The following is a 24,041-nucleotide window of genomic DNA, read 5'->3' on the forward strand; positions in this document are numbered from 1 at the left end:
CTAACCTATAGAAATGAATTTTCCACAGCCGCTTAAAACAAACCACAGATTCAGCGGACCTGATGGAATGAGGAAAGCTGTTCCAAAGTTTAGGAGCTACAACCACAAAAGTACGGTCACCTCTGGATTTAAAATAAGAACGGAGAACAGATAAAAGACCTCATCAGAAGATCTGAGTGGCCGACAGCTTGAATAGGGGCTTAACAACTCTATTATAGATGCAGGGGCCAGGCCGCGCAAGGCCTTGTACAAAATTAGTAAAATTTTAAAATCGATTCTGTGTTTTACTGGAAGCCAAAGAAGGGAGGCAAAAATTGGGGTGATGTGGGACCAACGACTAGTTTTTGTTAACAGCCGCTGCATTTTGTGCCAACTGAAGGCAAGCAAGAGAGGACTGAGTAATGCAAGTAGAGAGGGAGCTACAGTAGTCTAAGCAGGGGAAGATTGAGGTATGCACTCGAAGTTCCAAGGTTTTGGCAGATAGTATAGGTCTGATTTTTTGCAAGATTTCTCAACTGAAAAAAATAAGACTGAAAAAGCTTACTAATATGATGTTCTGAATTCAAATATTTTTCACAAAGAATATCAAGATTCTTAGAGGCAGCCTTGATATTGCTAGCAAGGGGGCCCATAGTGTCTGACCTCTTTAGTAAAATAATCAAGGCTGATCACAACGGCCTCAGTTTTGTCAGAATTGAGAGGGAGGAAATGTTGAGGCATCAAATTTGTAACAGAAGCTAGGCAGTCATGAAGGTTAGTGAGGTTATCAGGTTTAACCAAGAAGTAAATCTGCATGTCATGGGCATAGCAATGGTAAGAGATAACACTGGATGAGTTAAACAGATGGCCCAGCAGTAGCACATAAAGTGAAAACAGAATAGGTAAAAGGATCAACCTCTGTGGGACCCCACATAAGAGAGGAGCAGAGGAAGACACATGATTGTTAATGGGAACATTGAAATGTGTGTCAGAAAAGTAAGAGGAAAACCATTTGAGTGCAATACAAGAGATACCAACCCAATACAGTAGTATATCGATTAGAATGGCATGAGCAATGGTATCAAAAGCAGCAGATAAGCAAAGTAAAACTAAAATAGAGTATTCACCTTTATCTGTGCACATAAGAGTGTCATTAGTTACTTTAAGCAGTGCCGTGATTAATTCAATTATTAATTCAAGAACAAAAACAATGAGGTACTGTATGGATGCCCACTTGGTGGGCAATTTTTAATTTTTCAGGAATGGCTCTCTAGTTAAAAAAAAAATCTTAGTGAAATGAGTTGCCTGTGATACTATTGAGCAAAGTACTTGTGTGGCACACCTAATTATAGAAATACATCTGCAGAGTCTTTCAATCCCACTGAAAACACAAAGGAACAAATACATTTAAAAAGCTGCTCAAGTTAATTACAGCATTTACTGGATAGAAGATTCCAGCCTTACATGAAGTAAGCAGAACACAGTAGTCTTGTTCTTCAGAATGGCCAAGGCTACAAGACTTTTTAGGAGAGAAAAAAATAAATATATATATATAATATGTGTGTGTGTGTGTGTGTGTGTGTGTGTGTGTGTGTGTGTGTGTGTGTGTGTGTGTGTTGAATATGAATGTTTTGCAAAGACAAAAGAAATGACCAAAAAATGAGAGCCTGTGAGAAACTTTTTTCCTCCCAATTCTAATTCAAGAAAGGTAGTAAACCATCAATTTACACAGATTTAGCTGAAGACATGTTGGGTTTTGTCTAGACGTGGTAAAACTGATTGCCCTGGTGATAAATGCAAAAAAAAACCAAAAAACAAAACAAAAAAAAACATAAAACAAGACAGCCACTTTGAGGGGGGACATTAGGCTTTCTCTTTTCTTCCAGGGTAAAACATTATGATCAGTCCACCTGAACTGCCTGTATCAAAGGGGGCATCAAGACACCAAAACCACATATAATGATCACACAGGAGATACATGTGAGGTCCACTGTGTCAGGACAGTAAAATATGAGGGCAATAAAATGGCAACATGCCAACATTAGCCTACCTACCACTGCCAAGCTCCCCCCTCCCGCCATCCCCCCACACACACACACCACCACCACCATCATCACTGTCCTCTTGCTCTACACCCCTTTTTTCACCTATTTCACAATGCGAGGAGACAGCGACAGGTTAAAAACAAGTGTACCTGCTCTTTAATGGCTCTACAAAGACCACATTCTCTGTATAAGTGACATATATCAATTAAAAACTGGTCTTGGTTTCCGTTAGCTATTGTGCTTTTTTAAACCTTTCCACCACACCAAGTAATTAGCCTCCTCATCTCATCATGCTGTGGTAAAGGAACAAACCACTTACGTTCGTTCATATGTGGCATATTTACTAAAACTCATGTTTTATATTTTAAAGTGCCATCACTTCTGATCAAACAGCAAACACTCCTTAACGTGATTAGCTTGTGTCCTCATTAAGTGATAACAGTGTTACCTTTGGGTCTCTGAATACACTGTAATCAGTAAAATGCTACATGGTGCATGTGATTTAGCTCTCCCATGTCACACAATTGTCATTCTGACCTGCAGTCTTTCAGAAAGTTAAAAAAAGAGCCAATACAGACAAACATTACGCAGCTTTAAAACCCTTCCGTAACATCCCATTCTGACACAATATGCCATAACCATCTGGGCAGACGGTGAGGGCCGAGCATATAAGGGTTACGGTTAAACAGATGGGCGTGAGAAACGTGTGATCATGGCGCCGCTAACAAACAGGGCTGCAACAATTGGAGATTGGACTAGGGGGGTGGGGGGTGGGGGGGTCTCAGGGGGACCCAAACCATTAGGGACCAGTATCTTGTTGGAGGATGGGGCAAATTTCCTAGCAGCAATTATGTTGGCAAGGGCTTGGGGGTTACTGTGTGTGTGTGTGTGTGTGTGTGTGTGTGTGTGTGTGTGTGTGTGTGTGTGTGTGTGTGTGTGTGTGTGTGTGTGTGTGTGTATTTGTGTGTGTGTGTGTGTGTGTGTGTGTGTGTTTGCATTCACATGTTGATTTGTTAGGAAGCCAGTACTCTGGGAAGAGATGCACTGATTTCAGATCCCTTTATGTGCTTAAAAATAAAGTTTATTCCCACTGCAATTATTTATTTTTCTTTTGTTTAATAAAATCTGTGCCATTAAGATGTGCACCTGCATGAACACAATTTCAGAAAGAAAAAAATTATACTCACGAAATCAAGTTAAAAGTGGAATAATTACCCCGGCCAATTGCCTCAAAGAGTTGCATACTAACTGCGATGGATCCCTTTTTAAGTAAGGTGGTCTGAGCATTTTAGCATTTTAATGAGCCTCCAGAAGTTTCGGCTTCTGAAGAACCACCAGGAACCCTCCACTCAAATCAAATATTCTCCTGCCTCCAAGTCCCCTCGGACTGTCTGAGAGCCTATGGGGTATCCATGAAGTGGTCGTTCATTTTGAGTACATAAAACATTTAAACAATTACCAAAAACATGTACATGTTCACCAGTGAGAACTTCAGTGAGAGTCGTCGCTGGTATGAACCAGGAGCTCTTTTAAAGAAGAAAAAATACACGGAATAATCACCAATACCTAATACTGACTAACTAATAACGTGCCGGAGTTACAATGTGGCACTGAACGGCATCACATTCTTCAGGTGCCCCTAATTCTCCAACACTGCAGCAACAAAGTCAATGCAAAACAAAGTCATTTCTCTCTCATCATATAGTAGCTTCTCCTCGTTTTTGCAGAGTTCTCAAATTTCCTCTTGTGGCGGGGCTTCTTGAATTATTAATTGTGACTGTTGCCAGGTCATTGTAGTTTTTCTCTCCAATTGTACTTGGCCAACTACCCCACTCTTCCGAGCCATCCCAGTCGCTGCTCCACCCCCTCCACCGATCCGGGAAGGGCTGCAGACTACCACATGCCTCCTCTGATACATGTGGAGTCGCCAGCCGCTTCTTTTCACCTGACTGGAGGAGTTTCACCAGAGGGATGTAGCGCGTGGGAGGATCACGCTATTCCCCCCAGTTCCCCCTTCCCCCGAACAGTCGCCTTGACCGACCAGAGGGGGCGCCAGTGCAGTGAGCAGGACACATACCAACATCTGTCTTACCACCTGCAGACACTGCCAGTTGTGTCTGTAGGGACGCCCAACCAAGCCAGAGGTAACACGGGGATTCGAACCAGAGATCCCCGTGTTGGTAGGCAACGGACTAGACCGCTACGCTACCTGGACGCCCAATGGCATCACATTCTTCAGGCGCCTCTATTTCTCCAACACTGCAGCAACAAAGTCAATGCAAAATGAGTAATTTCTCTCTCATCATGTAGTTTCTCCTCGTTTTTGCAGAGTTCTCAGTTTCCCCTCATGGTGAGGCTTCTTGAATTGTTAATTGTGACCGTTGCCAGATCATTGTAGTTTTAATGTGTTACACCCCTTCCGTTTTTGTATCCAACTGAGTATGCAAACTACAGAATGCGGTGTGGTGCAAGGAAAAGAGAAAACATAAAAGAAACTGAAATGAATTCCTGCACTGCAGCAGTTTTTTCAGCTCAAGAGTCAGAAGTATGTTCATAAAATCCCAGCATGTGAATATGTGTTCCTGGTCATTGTGGATGAATCCCAACGTTATGAAACGCCCCATATTTTCTGCTTTCCTCCGCGAGTGCTTTGCATGAAGTAGCCGAACCTCAGCAGGGCAGTGGCTAATGAGCCGGCTATGAAGCTGTAGCAGGGACACCAGCAGCTCTTCTTGGCACACAACACCCCACGAGTCAACAAACTAACTCGCATCTCGTTTTGCATCTTGTTTTACGCCCTCTTCTCCGGGTGCTTCGCTCCCTTTTCCATCGAGAGAATGTGACAGAATTTGCTTGTAACGGCAAACTGCAGACCGTCTCTCTTTTGTTTACACTGCAGCCGCATGGCAACACGTGACAGATGCTGGCCGTGAGTCGGAATCCGCAGACATCACTTCTTCCAACGCCATGCTTTATTTAGTAGGTTCTGCTTTATTTGGTGATCATGAAAGACTGGCGAGGGTGTTTCACGGTTAGGTGCCACCCGAACCCAAACAGTGTTGAACTCAGGACTGTCGTGAGGGGGGGGGGGGGGGGGGCTGTGCAAACTTGACGTGAGAGGCCCTGTTTATTGACATGCATGCGCATGAATCATGTACACACACACACGAAGCTATTCCAGCTCTTCTGCACGCGTTATCTCGGTGCAATACATTTTTAACAAGCAGGATAATACAGCATCAACACACATATCATCTCAGCTAGGACTATAATAGTCTTTCAACGGAAAAACAATAAAACAACTGGCTTTACATCATCCAGTCAGCTCAGATGTCACGTCATTTTGGCATGCGCAAGACAGTATGTTACAATTCAACGTTTCAAGTCTATAGTCTACATTTCATTCAGATTTTAGCACGATTTTCCAGAACAGTCATCACGACATGCATATAGTCATCACCACACCCAGCGTTGACAAATTTATCCAGCGATCCTTACACTGACTTATAAAATTCTTCCTTCTTTTTGTTATTTTTTTTTCCTTTTCTCACTACCTGAGAGGGGTTTTGAAAATCGGTCGTTCTCTCGTGCAGCCCACATTGTCTCCCCGCTCCTTCTTCCTCTCAGCGAGCAGTGAGATTGAGCAAGCTTTACGCAACGACGCAATATCGAAAACGAAAAAACCTGAATCATTTGTTAGATTTTTTTTTCAGGTGACCTTGACTATGCATATTGGAACTGACACACAGGAGTTTTATTTCAGAAGCATGTTGGGTCAAGAACAGTCATGAGAGAAATGTATATATATATATGTCACCTTGTGTTATACACAATAAGAGAGAGAGAGAGAAAGAGAGAGAGAGAGAGAGAGAGAGAGAGAGAGAGAGAGAGAGAGAGAGAGAGAGAGAGAGAGTTTTTTTCCGAAACCATCAATGGTGTTATAAGTGCTCAACTAATGAGGAGCGGAATACCAACACAGACAGGGGGGGAAAAAAGACGTTTTAACACATTGCAGTATTAAAACTATTTTTTTACTACGTTTTTTTTTTTTACTGCAATGTATTAAAACTTTTTTTCCCCTGTATCTGTGTTGATATGTATATAAACTGCAGGATTGCAGGTCAGGCACAAGGCCCTGTGCGGTCACACACTTTGTACAGCCCATGTGATGGCTCTGGTTGCACTATTCTGATTTTGGGCTGTTTGCCCAGGATAATACACTGATTGCAAGCCATAGCCTATTGTATCTCAGCCTAATAGTGTCTGGGTCTAGGCTACTAAATAAACACAAATTGTTCCAAATGGCGTTCCTTATTGTTGAATAGCTGCAAAACAAGTAACCCTTCATTAAAGACATGAACTCTGTCTCTGTCTCTGTCTCTCTCTCTCTCTCTCTCTCTCACACACACACACACACACACACACACCCAAAGGCTCTTCTTTATGACCACAAGTTTTGAAAAAAAGTTTTGGCGGTATAAACAAAGGCTGTGGATACCACATAGGGAAAAAAACTCGTAGGCGAACCCTCAACACTCTAAACACATGCATCTACCAAAACCACAATCGCTAATTGATGATAAAGCTGCTTGCATGTGTATGCATGTGTGTGTGTGTGTGTGTGTGTGTGTGTGTGTGTGTGTGTGTGTGTGTTTGAAAGAGCGAGAGAGAGTGAAAGAGAAAGAGAAAGAGCAACAGAGAGCGAGAGAGTGAGTGACAAGAGAGAGAGCAAGAGAGTGACAGAGAGTGAGTGAGTGACAGAGAGAGACAGCGACAGAAAGAGTGTGCGAGAGTGACAGAGTGAGTGAGAGAGAGAGTGACACTGACAGAGAGAGAGTTAGTGAGACAGAGCGAGAGTGACAAAGAGCGAGTGAGAGAGCAAGAGAGTGACAGAGTCAGTGAGTGACAGAGAGTGACAGACAGACAGAGAGAGAGAGAGAGAGAGAGAGAGAGAGAGAGAGAGAGAGAGAGAGAGAGAGAGGGGATGACAGACAGAGAGAGAGAGAGAGGAGAGAGTGACAGACAGACAGACAGACAGAGAGAGAGAGAGAGAGAGAGAGAGAGAGAGAGAGAGAGAGAGAGAGAGAGAGAGAGAGAGAGGGGATGACAGACAGAGAGAGAGAGAGGAGAGAGTGACAGAGAGAGAGAGGAGAGAGTGACAGACAGACAGAGAGAGAGAGAGAGAGAGAGAGAGAGGAGAGAGAGAGAGAGAGAGAGGGGATGACAGACAGAGAGAGAGAGAGGAGAGAGTGACAGAGAGAGAGAGGAGAGAGTGACACAGAGAGAGAGACAGCGAGATAGAGGGACAGACACACAGAGAGAGGACAGAGTGACAGAGAGAGAGCGAGAGAGTGAAGAGCAGGCGGACTAGTAATCCACAGCCTAGCCTATTACATGCAATGTTTCTATAAGTTATTTATAACTTACTCAGAACACTGCTTTGTCATTTTTTGACCCGCCCGCCCAAACCCTTGATATTTTCTAGTAAGCTTACCAAAATCTGTCCGACCCGCGGGTTAACCTGCCCGACCCGCGGGTTGTAGCTCGACCTGTGCATCACAAACACACAGCAAATCTACTGCGGCAATATACAGACATTAAACCTGAACCCACAATGGGATGTTGCCACACTCATTGTGGGTGATGGCGATGATCCGCTCACCTGTCTTGGGCTCCACTGAGAAGTAGGGCTGCCCGTGGATGATGCTGTAGACCACCCGCGCACTGTTCCCATATGTGGGGTCATCAGCATCTGTTGCTGCCACTTGCACCACCATTGTGCCTGGAAACAGAGAGCCTCTCATTAGTTCCCATAACAATGTGCAGAATTCAAGGTGACAAGAGCTAATTAACTGTGGAAATAGTTTTGTCATAACAGTAAAAGTTGGGACTGACTCTCACTGAATAATAAAACAACAAAGAAAAGTAATCAGACTTTTGTTTGCTGAACTTTCACTTTGACGTCTTATGGAGCTATGCCCTGGTGTTCCAGTCTGACTTTCATGTAAACACCACTGACGGCACTAAATATATGAAGCAACTCATTGGTTCGTGAGTGTTTCCAGCTGGTTACTGGAGCCCGCAGAAGCACCGGAGGATCTGGCATGGACTTGCACACTGGCGCTCAGCCTCCAATACTCCTGAACAAACAACACTTGTAGCTGTCACCATAATTTGTGGCGATGCTGTAGCAAGATTAAAACACCACGTCTTCCCTTCAGAGATCACTTTGCTTTCATCGTTTTCAATTTCCTGCTACAGATCGGTTTGCCGCATCTTTTTTTCAATCTGTTGATCCTAATTCAGTAGCGAGTCTGACCTGGAACCCATCTATGCATGTAAATTAAGCATCTCACCTGCTACCCCCAAGCAAAACAACATAGCGTAGCAGTCTATTCAGTTGCCTACCAACACAGGGATTGCCAGTTCGAATCCCTGTGTCACCTCCGGCTTGGTCGGGCATCGAAGCCGGATGTGGGTATGTGTCCCGGTCGCTGCACTAGCGCCCCCTCTGGCTGGTCGGGTGCCTGTTTAGGGGGGAGGGACTGGGAGGAATAGCATGATCCTCCCACGCACTACGTTCCCCTGGTGAAACTCCTCACTGTCAAGTGAAAAGAAGTGGCTGGCGACTCCACATGTATCGGAGGAGGCATGTGGTGGTCTGCAGCCCTCTCCGGATCGGCAGAGGGGGTGCAGCAGCAACCAGGACAGCTCGGAAGAGTGGGGTAATTGGCCAGATACGAATCGGGAGAAAAACGGGGGATATATATATATATATATATATATATATATATACAGTGCTGCTTGAAAGTATGTGAACCCCTTGAGCAGTTTAGATTTTTCTGTTGTTTTACCATGATTTTCTCATTCTATCATCACCAGTTTTTATGTATGAAATGTCAAATATATGTTTATCAGTTCCATGTACTTGTTTAGTGGGACTTGTTTAAGTAGCCCAAAAACTACATGAAACATGGAATAGTATATGTGCAAAAGTAAGTGAACCCCCAGCTGCATTGGTTAAGAAAGCAGGTAACAGACTCGGGTGAAACATATTTGGGTGCTTAATTAATCATTTAAGCAGATCAATGAAATGAGACATCCTTGGGAAAGGGTTTGGCCTGCACTAATTAAAAGAGAGAGGAAACCAACCAAACCACTGTGGTCCCATACAAATCAACAATGCCGAGAGCAAAGGAGATATCCGAGGACATGAAGAAGAGGGTAGTGACAGCCCATCAGTCTGGGGAGGGATATAAGACCATCTCCAAAAGATTCCAGCTCCATCCATCCACTGTAAGACAAATACTTTACAAATGGAGGGCCTTCAACATGACAGCAACTCTGCCTAGAAGTGGACGCCCATCAAAACTATCACCCAGAAGCACCAGAAAAATAATAAATCAGGTAAAGGCCAACCCACACATCACCTCTAGAGAGTTGCAGACCTCTCTGGTAGCATCTGGGACAAATGTGCATGCGTCTGCAATCAGACGAAAATTGAACAGCCATGACATTCATGGGAGGGTTGCTAGAAGGAAGCCTCTGCTCTCAAAAAAAAAACAAAGCTGCCCATTTCAACTTTGCCAGAGAGCACTTGGACGAATCAGAGACCTTCTGGAAGTCCATTGTCTGGACAGACGAGTCCAAAATAGAATTATTTGGTCACAATCAAAACCAACATGTTTGGAGAAAAGCCAACACTGCATATGAAGAAAAGAACCTCCTCCCCAACAGTGAAGCATGGTGGTGGAAATGTGAAGGTCTGGGGCTGCTTTTCTGCTTCTGGACCTGGACGACTCCATATTATCCAAGGAACCATGAATTCTCCGGCATATCAACAAATTCTTGACCAGAATCTCCTGCCATCAGTCAGGGAGTTGAAGCTGGGACGAAAATGGATTATGCAACAAGACAATTACCCAAAGCATTCCAGCAAAACTACAAAGGAATGGCTTCAGAGAAAGAGGATTCGTACTCTGGATAGGCCCAGTCAAAGTCCGGATCTTAATCCAATTGAAATGTTGTGGCGAGACCTGAAGAAGTTGGTACAAACCAGATGTCCCTCCAACCTCTCTCAACTGGCTGAGTTCTGCAAGGAGGAGTGGGCAAAAATCCCCACAAGCAGATGCGAGAGACTGGTTAGTGGTTACAGAAGACATTTGGTTGAAGTAATGGCTGCAAAAGGAGGAGCCACAAGCTACTAATACAAGGGTTCACATACTTTTGCACATGTTACATTTTCAGTTTTTGTGAAATAAACCACCTTTGTTGAATTAAATAATGAAAATATATCTATTTTTGTGTGTGTGTCCATTATTTGGAAAGTGTGCTTTACAAATTGGGATTTGGATGTATGTGTAATAAGCTTATTTTAATGTTTTTTACAAAAACAGTGACCATGTCTGGAGGGTTCACAAACTTTCAAGCAGCACTGTATATATATATATATATATATATATATATAATAAATTAGCTAATACATGTATATATCAAGAGTGTGCTTGTTCTCCAGCCATACTGATGCTCTGAATCTTTGAGAGCACAGTAAAATATTCCAGATGAAATGATATAAAGACCAAGGAATATTGAAGGGTATTATTGGGAGAGGCTCTTTCGTTTTAATTTACTCATAGTATCTTCTTTTGTAGAGAAGTGGTTGTTCATCATGCACAGATGGGAACCCATTTGGCAGTTGAATTAGGGTCAACAGATTGAAGTTGCCTGAGAAGATGGTGCCCAGCGATCTGTGAGAGCGAATTTAAATATACACGAAAACTGTGACTAAGGCTGCTTGCCAGGAAACATCTCCCGCTTGGCGTCTGATTTTCAATGAACTGTTAAAACATGGGACTTTCTAACAATAGCGCATTTCGTTTATTAACAACATCATGGATCAATCTGGAAGGAAAAGATGAAGGGTTCAGATACAAGAGGAGTTGAATCCATACGAAGGCGATTCAGTGAATGATCACTCGAGTCTAGTTTGTTCAGGACAAACCAAATCCTCAGAAACATCTGATCCTGAGACTTCCTTTCAGATTCCAAGGGCCTTAATTATTCAAGACGAATTCAAGACTCAATCCAGTGGGTGTCCGAGAATAGCCAACCATACTACAGTCTTTGTCGTTGCCTCCTATTATTTTTTCTTTTTGTTTGCTTCTTGTATTTATACATGGGTAATTTCAGTTAAAAAAAGAATAAACCAAAACTTTAAAGAAGTGTCTTGATGCATGCTCAATAATCCAGGTAAGGAAATCACACAAGGTGGAATCAGTTCATCTGGACACAACGTTTATTGGGATAAACGTGTCATCACTCATCTAAGTGACCTCTTCAGTCTCAACTGACTGCAGGCATCCCCATCCTTACAAACAATACAGTGGCATAACGACCGAAACCAATGACCGGTTTCATATGCAAACTGCCGTGCCAAAACCGATCACTGAGCATGCATAAAGACAAGGGGACAGACATTTTAATTATTAGAGTAAAAAATATTTGACTATGTACACTAGCTTTAGTGTGCAGTGCAATGAAGTACTCAGGCCGGGACGCCCTTGGTTCCTTGTATTCCCGGCGAAATCCGATACTTTCTCTTCTCTCTACTTTTAGCTAGCCACACAAACTAAGCAGCTCTGCATCACCATGCTCTATGTTCAGCCATCCTTCAGGCTATTATTGTAAGGTTAATGTAACGTTACTTAGACTTGCCACCGACAAAGAAAAGCAGGCAGGTGAGAACGGGAACAGGTGAGCGTCACATAGTGCCCCCCAGGGTGATGCAGTTTATTTGGGGCCATTACGAATCACCCAAAGAACCTGCTATGAGGAGGGGAAAAAAAGAGCACCGGTGTTCTGTCGATATGTGCTACCTATCGAGATGTGCTAGCAAGCGGTTCTGCACATGGTTAGGCGAGGTTAGGGTTAGGGTTAGACTGCTATCGATTCGCACTACGGTGGCATTTTTCAACAAGGCAGCATAAAATGTCAGGACCAGCAGCTTGTGAGAAGAAAAAGTCACGGTACACCAAAGAGTAAAATGCAGAAGTGCCGGCACTGCACTTCTACTGCACACTACCGATGAGAGTATCGGCCCACTTCGAGCACTGAATATATATGCGTATATATATATAGAGCACGAATTGAATCTCCAACTCTTCCTCTTGTAATGACAAAAGAGAAGCAGACATCACAGAACCCAGAACTGGGAGCAAAATCCATGCACTGTAGCAGCTTTTATCTATTTTGTATGGAAAAGCCTCATCAGTTATAATTCCTTGTGATGTTGCAGTCCTACACTCCTTTTTTCTCCACTAGCAACCCAATTTACCACCACCTCAGCTCTTGTTTACATCCCACCATGTGATAATGGCTGATGGTACGAACACTGATAGCTGTGTCTTGTGAAGTGAGAGAGCAAAAAATAAAAAAACAAAACACCAAAGATTTCAGTGAGGATATGATGTTTGGTAGTCAATCACACAGTCTTCACTTACAATTTATCATTTTCGACTGGATGAAGCGCTGTATGGCTTTTCCAGACAGGCTCGTTCAAACGGGTACAGTATTCAGTATTTTCTCTAGAGTGAACTGTTTTGGATTTCAGTTGCAATAGAATTGATATAAGTAACTTACTAAGCACATCGCAAGCCCATTTTCAGGACATCAGTGAATATACCTCAACAAAATATTGAGATCAGTGCGGAAATTAGGTTCAGGGATACTTCTGTGTTTTCGTTCAAACTACACATCTATTATACAACTATACATCAGCGGGGTCTTAAAGCTGACACCTTAGGAGGATTTGCGCCTGAAAGTGGTGAAATTATCAAGAGCAGACATCGGCGAAGTAACCTTGGAGTAAAAATGGTGTTTTCCATGAGTGTGCCTTTTTCCAGCAGAGCATGGCCAGATGAATAGCTGGTTTATGCTTGTGTATTTCACTTTAATAGCTAGCCACACAGCTCTCTCTGGCTAGACTTGAGCCCATACTGTAGAGTGTAAAAGTAAGTGCTGTCTTACAAGTAGGTGATATTTTACTTTAAGGCAAACACCCTAATAAAATTCTCACTTTCCAGCACGAGATGCATTTTACAGGCTTTTACAGAATGAAGTGATCATGGAAATTGAAGATTAGAGTCCCCCATTCCAGCCATAAAGAAGAATTAACAGGCTCTGTCTCTGGATATGAACAATGTAATAGAAAATTGCACAGTAGACCTTAGTTATCACCAAGCTGGTACTAGAAGGACTCCAAGATTATATCATCACCTCTTAGTCATGACAGGTTATATTACAAGTGGTTTAAAATGCCAAGGTCAAAGGATGACTCGGTATGAAAGAGAGCTCAAGCAACTACTAAATCTCTGCTACAACCGATATCTAAAATCACAACAAAGACCTCGATAAAGTAGGTTGTAGGTTATCATTCTGATTGGACATGGATGGGCCACAACTCTTCCAAGATTTATCTTCTATTTGTAATCTGCATGCTAGCTGCCAATTTGGTGATGTAACAGCAGTGCAGAAAAACACTTGTTCTTTTGGGGAGGTTTTTTAGATTGCAGGTCATATACAGTATATTACGAGCCAGGCACTGAGATTTGGATGTCAAAAAAACTGATGAATACCCTAAGATTTGAACAGATTGGTTCTGCTTCATGGAGCCGTCACCTGCAACTCAATTTGTCCTGTCTTTGTCACTTCAGTGGTTGTCCGTCTGCATTCCCGCGATGGGGAAAATGTTCACAGTTTTATTTATTTCCAGTGGATGTGGACAAAACAGGCTTTTCCTAATCAATTATGCATCTTGGGTGAGCAACTGTCATCGGGCAGTAATGAAAATAAATACAGCATGTCTAATTTGTATGGGATGCAGGTATTCTTCAGCCACTTATAGACACAAGCTGCATCCAGCTGTCAGCTGCAATATGCATCTCTGATTGCACACTTGAAACTCAGATTTGCTGTTTACTCCTGTCCAAGTTGTTGAAATGCCACGGCTTATTCCTTTTATACTAAGATAAACTGTACTTTCTTTGAAATAAGGAAGCATTCTGCTGTATGCGGTGTTTAAAGGAGTGGTTATGGGTATGGATGTGACCATACTTATGTGGCAAAACCATTACAGGAACGTTGATCTGAACATATGCATTTGGCAACAGAGACTATAACAAATTTCAAATGGACATCCATCCATCCATCCATTATCTGAACCGCTTATCCTGCTCTCAGGGTCGCGGGGATGCTAGAGCCTATCCCAGCAGTCATTGGGCAGCAGGCGGGGAGACACCCTGGACAGGCCGGAGAAACAGATTTGCAGCATGTATGCAAGGCTGATTGTTGCATATATAAAAGAAAAATAAAATCACAATTAAACCTGTCATTTAAGCCCACTGACTCTGAAATGCCTTGATGAGTATTCAACATTGCCACCCGTGATTAACTTGATTATAGTCATGCAGGTTCACACCTGCTCCCCTCTGTTGCAGATAAACTGGGATTATTACTCAGAGTTCAGTTCAAATTCCTTCGTAACTGGCAAGTAAAAATGCATAACAAACCATACAAAGAATGTTCATAATTGCTTGCCGGGTACAATGTGCTTTAAGGAAACTATTCAGTTTTATAATGGTTGAAGCCATCGCGCTCTGAAGCTCCACTTATATCAGCGTCCCGTTATAAACCATTAATTTCGTAACACTGACGGCAAAAAAGAAATATTTGTGATCAATTGTGTCTCGGCAACAGAGCCCTTCCCACTGTCACTTAAAACCAAAGTACCTTTTTCTTTACCAGAATTAAATGACTATTCCATCCTTGATCTCGGCGCTCATAAATTAGACAGGAACAATGACAGCTGGATAAAGCACTGGTGAGTAGTAAATTCAAGAGCAGTGGCCTTGGGTTGACATTACATTCTCTATGGTTGTAATGAGCCCTCAATCTGCTCCTCGGGCTCCTCTCTCCCTCTCTCTCTCCGCGGTGGGAGAGAGCCAAGGCTCCGAGTTGTCACACATCCAACTGTCCTCAAGCTCTCTCGTCTTTTATTTGACATCCCTTCCATGATTAAGACAAAAGCCCTTAGAGATCCTCAGGCCATAAGGTCTCCATGTGTACGAATGAGTCCTGCCTCTAATTACTTTAATTAATTAAATTCATGATTTCCTCTAAATTGAACCCATTCATCAGTGGTGCGGGGCTGTGACCATTAATGATTTAAAGACATCCTATAAAGGAGTTATTGAGGACAAGGGGTTCCTGGCCCTTCACTGTGCTTTACTGCAATGCTAATTGCATTGAGCAGATATTTACAAAGTAGCGATGGCCTTGTGCAACATGTTATTTGAGCAACTAAAGACGAAGACCTTCACAGGAGCCGGTGCAGTATATATAAGTAAGGGTGACCCTCCGCTCATGGCGCAAATGCATCCTCCTCAGCGGTGGATGTGCAGAGCTTCTCTCTTATCTTGGGTTGGACACGGGAATGCATGCCCTTGTACTCTAATCCTCCAGTTCCTTAAGCTTGAGCTCTATACCCCCCCAAGACTGTGGGCTGTATAATCCTTCAGAGATCTCTGTGGCTATGTAGTGGGCAAAGCGCCGCTTGGCCTGGAACTACACGCCTGGTGTGGTTTTCATCTCAACCATGAATGTGCTATGAAAAAAGAAAAAAGGCTGATGGACACCTTTATTTTCTCTTCCAGAATTTGCACCTCCATCGAGTCACCGCAGTGATGCTTAGAAAGAGGTCTGGAATGGATTTTTTTCCCCTTTTATTTTAGGGCGTGATGCTGACATGTGTATCTCTGTTCAATGTGCTCACAGCTATCATGCCGCTTAACCCTGAGGTTGGAAGACAGTTGCAGACTGTTTAAATTCTGGTAAAAATTTTTTTGGGAGGGGGTTACCTCCTTGTCCCCCCATTGTACCCAGCCATTTACCCCACTCTTCCGAGCTGTCCTGGTCACTGCTCCCCCCCCCTCTGCCGATCCGGGTGGGTTGCAGACTACCACATGCCTCCTCCGATACATGTGGAGTTGCCAGCTGCTTCTTTTCACCTGACAGTGGGGAGTTTCACCAGGGGGACGTAGCGCGTGGAAGGATCATGCTATTCCCCCCCAGTTCCCCCTCCCCCCTGAACAGGTGCTCCGACTGATCAGAGAAGGCGCTAGTTTTAAAGTGTCTGTACTTTTATAAAATTTGCCTGCACTTTTATTTTTTGTGTGTGTGTGTGTGTGTGGGCGGGGAGGAATTTTATTGTTTTATTGTGTGAAGCACTTTGTGTTACATTTGTTTGTATGAAAAGTGCTATACAAATAAAATCTGATTGATTGGTAGTGCAGCGACCAGGACACATAGCCACATCCAGCTTCCCACCTGCAGACACGGCCAATTGTGTCTGTAGGGACACCCGACCAAGCCAGAGGTAACACGGGGATTTGAACCGGTGATCCCCATGTTGGTAGGCAACGGAATCGATCGCCACGCTACCCACGCGCCCCTTAAATTCTGCTATGTTTTTACATGCATTTTAAGGTGTTGGGTGTTACTCTACGTCCCCCATTATCATCAGAATCAGAATACTTTATTCATCCCCGAGGGGAAATTGGGTATTATGACAGAATTGGATGCTAGGTCTCAAGGCCCTCCTTCACCCCAGAAATTGGCAGAGCGAGATTTTTCGGACCCTTGCGGAATAGAAATTTGAATGATGTGACTTTACTCCTCCATTTTGGACTCCACAGTGCTAACACCCTGCCCGGTCAATGCAGTCAAAGCAGTTTTGCTGTCAGTCAACTGTGCGAATTCACGTGTCATTCACCAAAGCTGAACTCTACACAAAAACTGCGATTTTACTTCACTACCAGAGCGAATCCACCGATGTTAATGACTCCAATCAAATGATTTGATTTCAGTGCGAAATATCGCTTTTGTAATTGAAGGTGTGACCAGGGCCCAAGGAACCACAACAGTCATATGTACATATACTTATGTCTGTAGATACATACTATATATATTCAGCTCATAGAGATGCAAAGTCTATAAAAATGTGTGATTACAACCTAAACAAATGACGATTCCTCCAGCATATAATCCAACACATCTGCTTTGGCATGCACACATTTACTATATGTAACTGCAAGCACCACTTAGCTAGAAACTCTGAAGTCAACGTGTGCAGCAGTGAAATTAGAAAAATGTGAAATTTATAAAAGAGCTTTGAAACGATCATTTTCCCATACGGTTGGCACTGAACAACCTTGTATAGTGAAGATATCGTACACAAATTGATGTTGCTGAGTTCCCCCATTCCCCCTGTGACCTTAAAAATTGGCATGGTGAAGATGAATCCAGTGAGATGGAAAATTATTAAGTATGGATGTGAGCGAAAAGGGTAAGTGAAAGAGAAAATGAGAGCAAGACAAAGAGGTGGAGCAGGACATAAGAGAGAAAGGGAGATTAAAAAGTCAATATACTTGTTACAAAAGGATAAGAGAGATGTTGTCAGGTTGGACGGGGGGCAAACAAAAAGGCTTACCCAGAGGTGACATCTCCGGTACCCCTGCCAGGTAAGGTCCATCAAGAAACTTGGGCTCGTTGTCATTGATGTCCTGGACTTTGACCACAAACTCAGACTTGGGCTCGACTGGTATGTTGGTCAGGCGGTCGACGGCTTGAGCTTGAAGGGTGTAGTAGGCCTGGGCCTCCCGATCGAGGCGCTTTGTGGCGTGGATGTCCCCCGTGTTTTCATCGATGATGAAGATGGAGGTGGCGCCCTCGCCAGATAACACGTACTTCACCCGGCCATCTCCTTTGTCCACATCTGAGTGCAGCTGTTGGCAGAGGAGAAGAAAAAAAACCCCAAACAAACAATGTTGAAGAGGTCAGAGGTTATACATATCCAGATACTATTTCAACTTTATTTCTATGCAACGACGATGTCAGACCTTACTGAGTTCAGCACATGAAAGATGAAACTTATAAATGATCAAATCTAGTAATGTCGAGGATACTCACTTTTAGTTTTATCTGAATATAGACAAGTGCAGTTTATTACAGGTTAATACAAATAATAACCTAATTTGTGCACCAAAGATTTCAGTCAAGTGTATTGTTAGTTTGCTGACACAAATGTGTATGTACCCTGTCCCGCAAGATTGATATCATGTTGGGTAATATCACACTATCATCCGCCAGACAGTGTTAGTAGCTTACTTTTTTTGGGGGGGGGGGTTCCCCCTTTTTCTCCCCAGTTGTACTTGGCCAGTTACCCCACTCTTCCGAGCCATCCTGGTCGCTGCTCCACCCCCTCTGCCGATCCGGGGAGGGCTGCAGACTACCACATGCCTCCTCCAATACATGTGGAGTCGCCAGCTGCTTCTTTTCCCCTGACAGCGAGGAGTTTCACCAGGAGGACGTAGCATGTGGGAGGATCACGCTATTCCCCCCAGTTCCCCCTCAACCCCCCGAACAAGCACCCTGACCGACCAGAGGTGGCACTAGTGCAGAGACCAGGTCACATACCCACATCCGGCTTCCCACCCGCAGACATGGCCAGTTGTGTCTGTAGGGACACCCGACCAAGCCGGAGGTAACACAGGGATTCGAACCCGCAATCCCCATGTTGGTAGGCAACGGAATAGACCGCCACGCCACCCGGACACCCCAGTAGCTTACTTTTTTAAAGTGTCATTCCCTCTATCGTGACAGAACTAGTACAAATACAGCAAGACAGACAGTTTTCCCTTGTGAAGTCATTAAGGTTACCAAACAAACAGTTTGGAAAAAAAAAAGATCGGGTATGTTTTCTATTTGTTTGTTCCCCTTTTTTCCTTACGTGAGCGCTGTAGAGGTAGGCGGACGTGTCTGCGATAAGGGCACGCCAGTATACATTATTAGAGAATTGATAAGGTCAACCACGCACCTTTTCTTTTTATTTTACAATGTCGCTCCATCAGATTATAATCAAAACTCTTTTATTTCCACACATCTGCAAACGCTAACGATTGATCGTGGTATAAGTACCTGTGCTATTTTTGTTTTCAAGTCAATACAGCTGGACTTCAGAATGATTGGCTAATGGGAGGGACTGCTTCTCTGCAGCAAGTATTAAACAGAGGCTACAACACAAAAGGTCTTTTATTAATGGAATCCATCAGTCTGTTGATGAATGTCAGATGGGAACATAATGATTGTATTGGTTGCATCGTCATGCCTCAGCATGCTTCTGCTGCCACTCTTAAAAGGAGCTTGCCATGTTTATTCACCATCTCCTGCTGTCAGGAGTAAACTTAATGTAAATTTCCAGCCGCGGTGAGAGTCAACATTTAATCTTGAGCAAGCCATCCATGGAAGTTTGTTTCTGGTAAATATCAGGGACAGGATGGACAAGGCTGACAGCCCACTGAGCATACGAGGCAGGGTCAGGGGTCGACCGCTCTATAAAGCCTTTTCACCGAAGTGTTTGGCTTGCTCTTGTTTCCAACCCTCAGCCCGGTCATGGAAAACTACACTTTAACCAAGCAACTGGCTTCACGTGGTTCATTTCCAAGTCCAATCTACACCAAAGACTACGAGAAATATAGCTTGGCAGCTATTATTAGATGTATATTCTGGTGAAATACTTGTTTTTCCTCTCAATAACCTAACCCATTCTTAAATCGTCAGTGCTCATTTTCACTTGTGTTTTTCCCCACTCTTAATTTCACAGATCACCACGGACGCTTATCTTGCAAAAATGTAAATATCCTCCTTAAAGTCTCCTTTGAGGTGGAGCGGAGCATCAGCGCAGCACCTCTCTAACGCAAAAAAACATTCAAGTTTTGTTTTTTTTGTTAGGAAGGGGGAGGAGGTTGGCATCTGGGCAATCACCCTTCTTAAATCAGCACTGACACTTATCATCACTTTGTATCCAGACAGTTCTGCAGGTCTCCAGGGAGCCTCCGTTAGCTTTGCGTTTGCTCGTCTACCATGCAGCAAGGGAGGAAGGCAGGAAAACTACTGTAATACGGGATGAGTCTATCCAAAAGACAACAAAAAAAAGCATTACTTTCCTCTGCTCGTACACGGTTTTCCTATCACAGAAACTACCACACATTTTATTTTACAAGCTTCTATGCCTCTAAGCTTCAGTTGCTTTTTTTTCCGGGATAGGGCACTGTGTACAACATGAAAACAAAAATCATGCTGAGAAGTTATAATTCTATTCTTTACCCCACGTCTGACACAGCTCTGAACAACACCGGAAGCATACAAATACTAGACGCCTTGAAGAAAAAAAATATTACAAATTAAAAAAAAAAAAAAGATGTGAACACCAAGACAAATGTTTGAAGCTTTGTATTTCAATCTCTTTGCAGATTCCCCCCCCCCCATCTTTTCCTGTTCAAGAGAAAGTCCACATCAACATGCTTCCTGTAGGCAACACGGGATCCAGCTCAGCAAAACCCTCTCTGCCGATGCTGAAGAGCCCTTAATCAACAATCAGCCTGAAGATATTTCAGCCCGCGGTTGTAAGTGGTTGAGTGTGACGGGGTTCCGCTAGGACGGCGGCGTGCTTCAAAATCAGCTCACAGCTTAACCTGCAAGAGGAGATCCTGTGTACCCGTGCACTTTCTATTGAACAACACGTGACATACGCACTTTCGAGTCTCCTTCCCATAGTGTGGATGAACCCTATGCATTGTTGGACACATGGTGAGTCCCCTATGGTATGTAAATACATCGGGAAGGTTAGACAGCGCAACGCAAATGGTAAAAAGATACATAAAGCTCAAATGACGGTGCAGGGGTGAAGAGAGAGGTCATATGGCGACACAGAGGGGCTAAAACCATAAACAAGAACCTCACTGCAGCTGTCATAGACATCAGCTTCCCGATATGCTTGGCTTTTCATCCATTTCGCCTGGCCATGTTCTGGTGAGTAACCACAGAGCCGGGCTCTCGGAGAGATTCATTATGTCCGCCTCTCCTCTTGCCGCCTCTTCCTTTTTTCGAATCTGAGGGTGAAAGATTAGCGACCGCTGTCCTGTCTCATTTACAGCACCTGGAAATGTTCACAAACAGGTTTCCGTAGAAACACGAGTGCGAATGAGGCCTACGATTATACACACTCGCTGAAATACAGCTCACCACACACACACAAGGGGAAAAAAACATGGCACGAGTGGAGCTTTCTTTAGATTGAATTAAAATAGTATGAGAAATTACTCGGATTATATATGACCTGGGATTGCTGTGGATGAAGACGCTCCACACAGAGGACCACCGCGTTAACCAGGAAGATTAGGAGATTAGCCGTAACATGGATAATTCCTCTGACGTGCATTTTGCCTGACGCACTGTGACAAAGCCCCGTTCCAACTCCATTTCTTTTTCTTTCCTTTCCTTTTTTTCTTTCTTTTTTTTTTTTTTGGAGCAGCTGCTTTGTTTTCTGAATCATTTAAAGTTAATCTTTCACTATAATGACCGAGAGACGGAAACCACGGTGCAAATTGAAACATCTGGAAAGAGAGCAAGGCTGGTAAAACAGCGGCCGTTTTCTTTGTTAGCCTGGACGGGCTAGCAAAAATTCTGTTAGGCTAGCAAAGAAACAATTTTTTTAAACAGAATTTGCAGACGCCTGCCATCATCGGAGACGCGTGTGGCCACCAGTCGTTTCTATGGTGTGTACACTAACGGGGCTCATTTCCAGTGGGTCCCGTTTTTTTTTTTCAAATTCGACAAGAATCTTGAACATCGGTTTTAATTTACATGGAAACGTGACGTGCGAGGGCTTCGCCATTCACTACAGGTTAAACTCATTCATACGCTCCCACTTCATACCGCACTATGGTGTAAGAATGAGCATGGCCAAGTGAGAATGAAAACATTACTGAAAATCCACACTGCACACTGTGTGTTTTGTGATGTATTTTATAGGATTAAGAAAGGAATTCTACTTTCTGAATGAGTCAGTTCAAATCAGCAAGTTAAAAGGCAGTTTAGTAGACTCACAAATCCATGGGAATTGTGTGCCATGTGTATAAAAGGCCTGACAGTTGCTACAAAGAGTCTGCAGATAGCTCTTTTCATGGGATAAATAGGGAAATGCAGAGACAGCCTCGGTGGGGATAAGGCGAGGCTCACCGCTCTGCCTCTCACGCTGCTGCTGCTGCTCACATGAGCGAATCGGCTTTCAATCAAAGTCAGAAATGATTCCCAGAATTGTGATTGCCATTTATACACTTTGTCTCCATCAGACAGCATCTCGTATCTGCACCTGCTAGCTGTATCGTAATACCCCACGAATAGAGCCTTCATAACTTGTGGAGAATACGGATGAGAGACACAAGTCTAGGTAGTCAAGATTTATAGTATATGTGTGTGCATGCATGGATGCATTGTATGTATTGAGTGTACTGAGTATACAGTAATTTACTATGTGTCATTTACTGTAATTTGAATGTCCTTCCCTGCCCATTTGCAATCTATACAATACATACCTTGTTGGTGGGATAGGATATGTTTATTTCATCACAAAAACTATTGATGGTATCCTTTCCAAATGAAATCCTGTACATTCATGTGGCAGTTGAATTGACACTGTTTTTCTGACTCTGAATTAGTTTTCCAATCCCAAGAATAGTAAGCAAAAACAGTTTGATGCCTCTCCCTTACTTGATCCTTGCACACATCTTGCACAACATACACATATGACCTTGCATAGTAAGTAACTCAATTCAAAAGTTAATGAAGATAAAAAAAAGAAAAGAAACATCCCATAATTGCACATTTTTTTACTTAGTGGTATATTATTTGGATCAAAAAAATTGAACGAGTTATTACATCTTAGATTTTAGTTTTTAAGCGGCTATGTGCCCATTCACAAAAATAATTACATTACTGACAAGGCCATTTGTTATTTAGAGGCATTCAACAATTAACAATACTGAAATATTAAATAAAGCGTGAAAAGAGTGAAAGAGCATGCCGTTTGTAAGCGAATTCCCTCCATGCACGTTTAGTTGCAAAGCAGAGCACTGTTTTTCTCTTTTCACATTTGAATTAATACCTAAATTTTGATAAATTGGGAGCAAGTCTTTGCAAATAAAATGTCACGTGACTTTTTAATATATTCATCCAAATTGTGAATAGATCATCTATTGTAGTTTCATTAAAATGCCAACGCAATAATGTTAGTGAATTGTTTTACATAACGACTTCAATATTGATCACTTAAATAAATAATAATAATAATAATAAAAGTTGCTTCACGCTTAATGGCAAAAAGCAAGCCCTTGGGATTGCTGTGGTTTATGCAGCGAGAGCTACGAGCTGGCATATGTACCAGGTGAAGTGACACTAATACAATCTGGGTTGATTTCTGTGCTGACACATTGACCACACTGCTACTATTTCTGAATGGCTGTGATGTTTGACAGTGACGTGCCGTATTTGATCACTTGTAGTCCGTGACTGAAGTCTGAGAAGGGGAATATAAATGGATTGCATTTATACAGCAATCCATTTATATTCCCCTCGTCAGGAATGCAGGAATACTGCGTTGATGAACAATATCGTTTGACAGGCAATACGAACGCATTGCTCATTCCAATGCACAAAATATTTGGTGGGTCCTGAGGGAAAATGTATCTCACTCTCACAACGTGAAAAAGTTTGGGAACCCCTGGTTTGACCTAACGTTACTGTCAGTAGGTGGAGTTACAAAGCGCAGTGACAAAATTGGAAAAAAATAGAAACGAAAAACTTTTTTCAAAGAAACACATATTTCCATTTTCACCTCTGCGTATTTGTGAATGAGCTGTCAGTCCCGAACTCCGCTTGAATAAAGGTCACAAAGATTGTATCGAAGCAGCAAGCTTGTGAGGAAGAGGGCTTTGGCTCCCTCCTCATTACTAATTACAATGGAAAGAATGCCAATTCATTTCTTCATTTGTCTGCATTTCTAGGGTGAGGCCAGCCTTGCATGCCTCGTAAGCACCCACACACACTCACTCACTCACGCACACA

General features: G+C 43.1%; 1 protein-coding gene across 1 annotated transcript in view; it reads right to left on the minus strand.

Annotated features, from left to right (window-relative positions):
• The window catches only part of cdh7a (cadherin 7a), a 103,344-nt gene that overhangs the window by 57,434 nt on the left and 21,869 nt on the right, over window positions 1-24,041 (minus strand). The window contains exons 2-3 of the mRNA XM_056299051.1: window positions 17,569-17,863; window positions 7,687-7,806 (exon numbers count right to left, since the gene is read on the minus strand). Coding sequence (XP_056155026.1) covers window positions 7,687-7,806; window positions 17,569-17,863 — 415 coding nt within the window. The remainder of the gene's footprint in view (window positions 1-7,686; window positions 7,807-17,568; window positions 17,864-24,041) is intronic.

This window comes from Lampris incognitus, chromosome 19, assembly GCF_029633865.1.
Source record: "Lampris incognitus isolate fLamInc1 chromosome 19, fLamInc1.hap2, whole genome shotgun sequence".
NCBI classification, from domain to species: domain Eukaryota; kingdom Metazoa; phylum Chordata; class Actinopteri; order Lampriformes; family Lampridae; genus Lampris; species Lampris incognitus.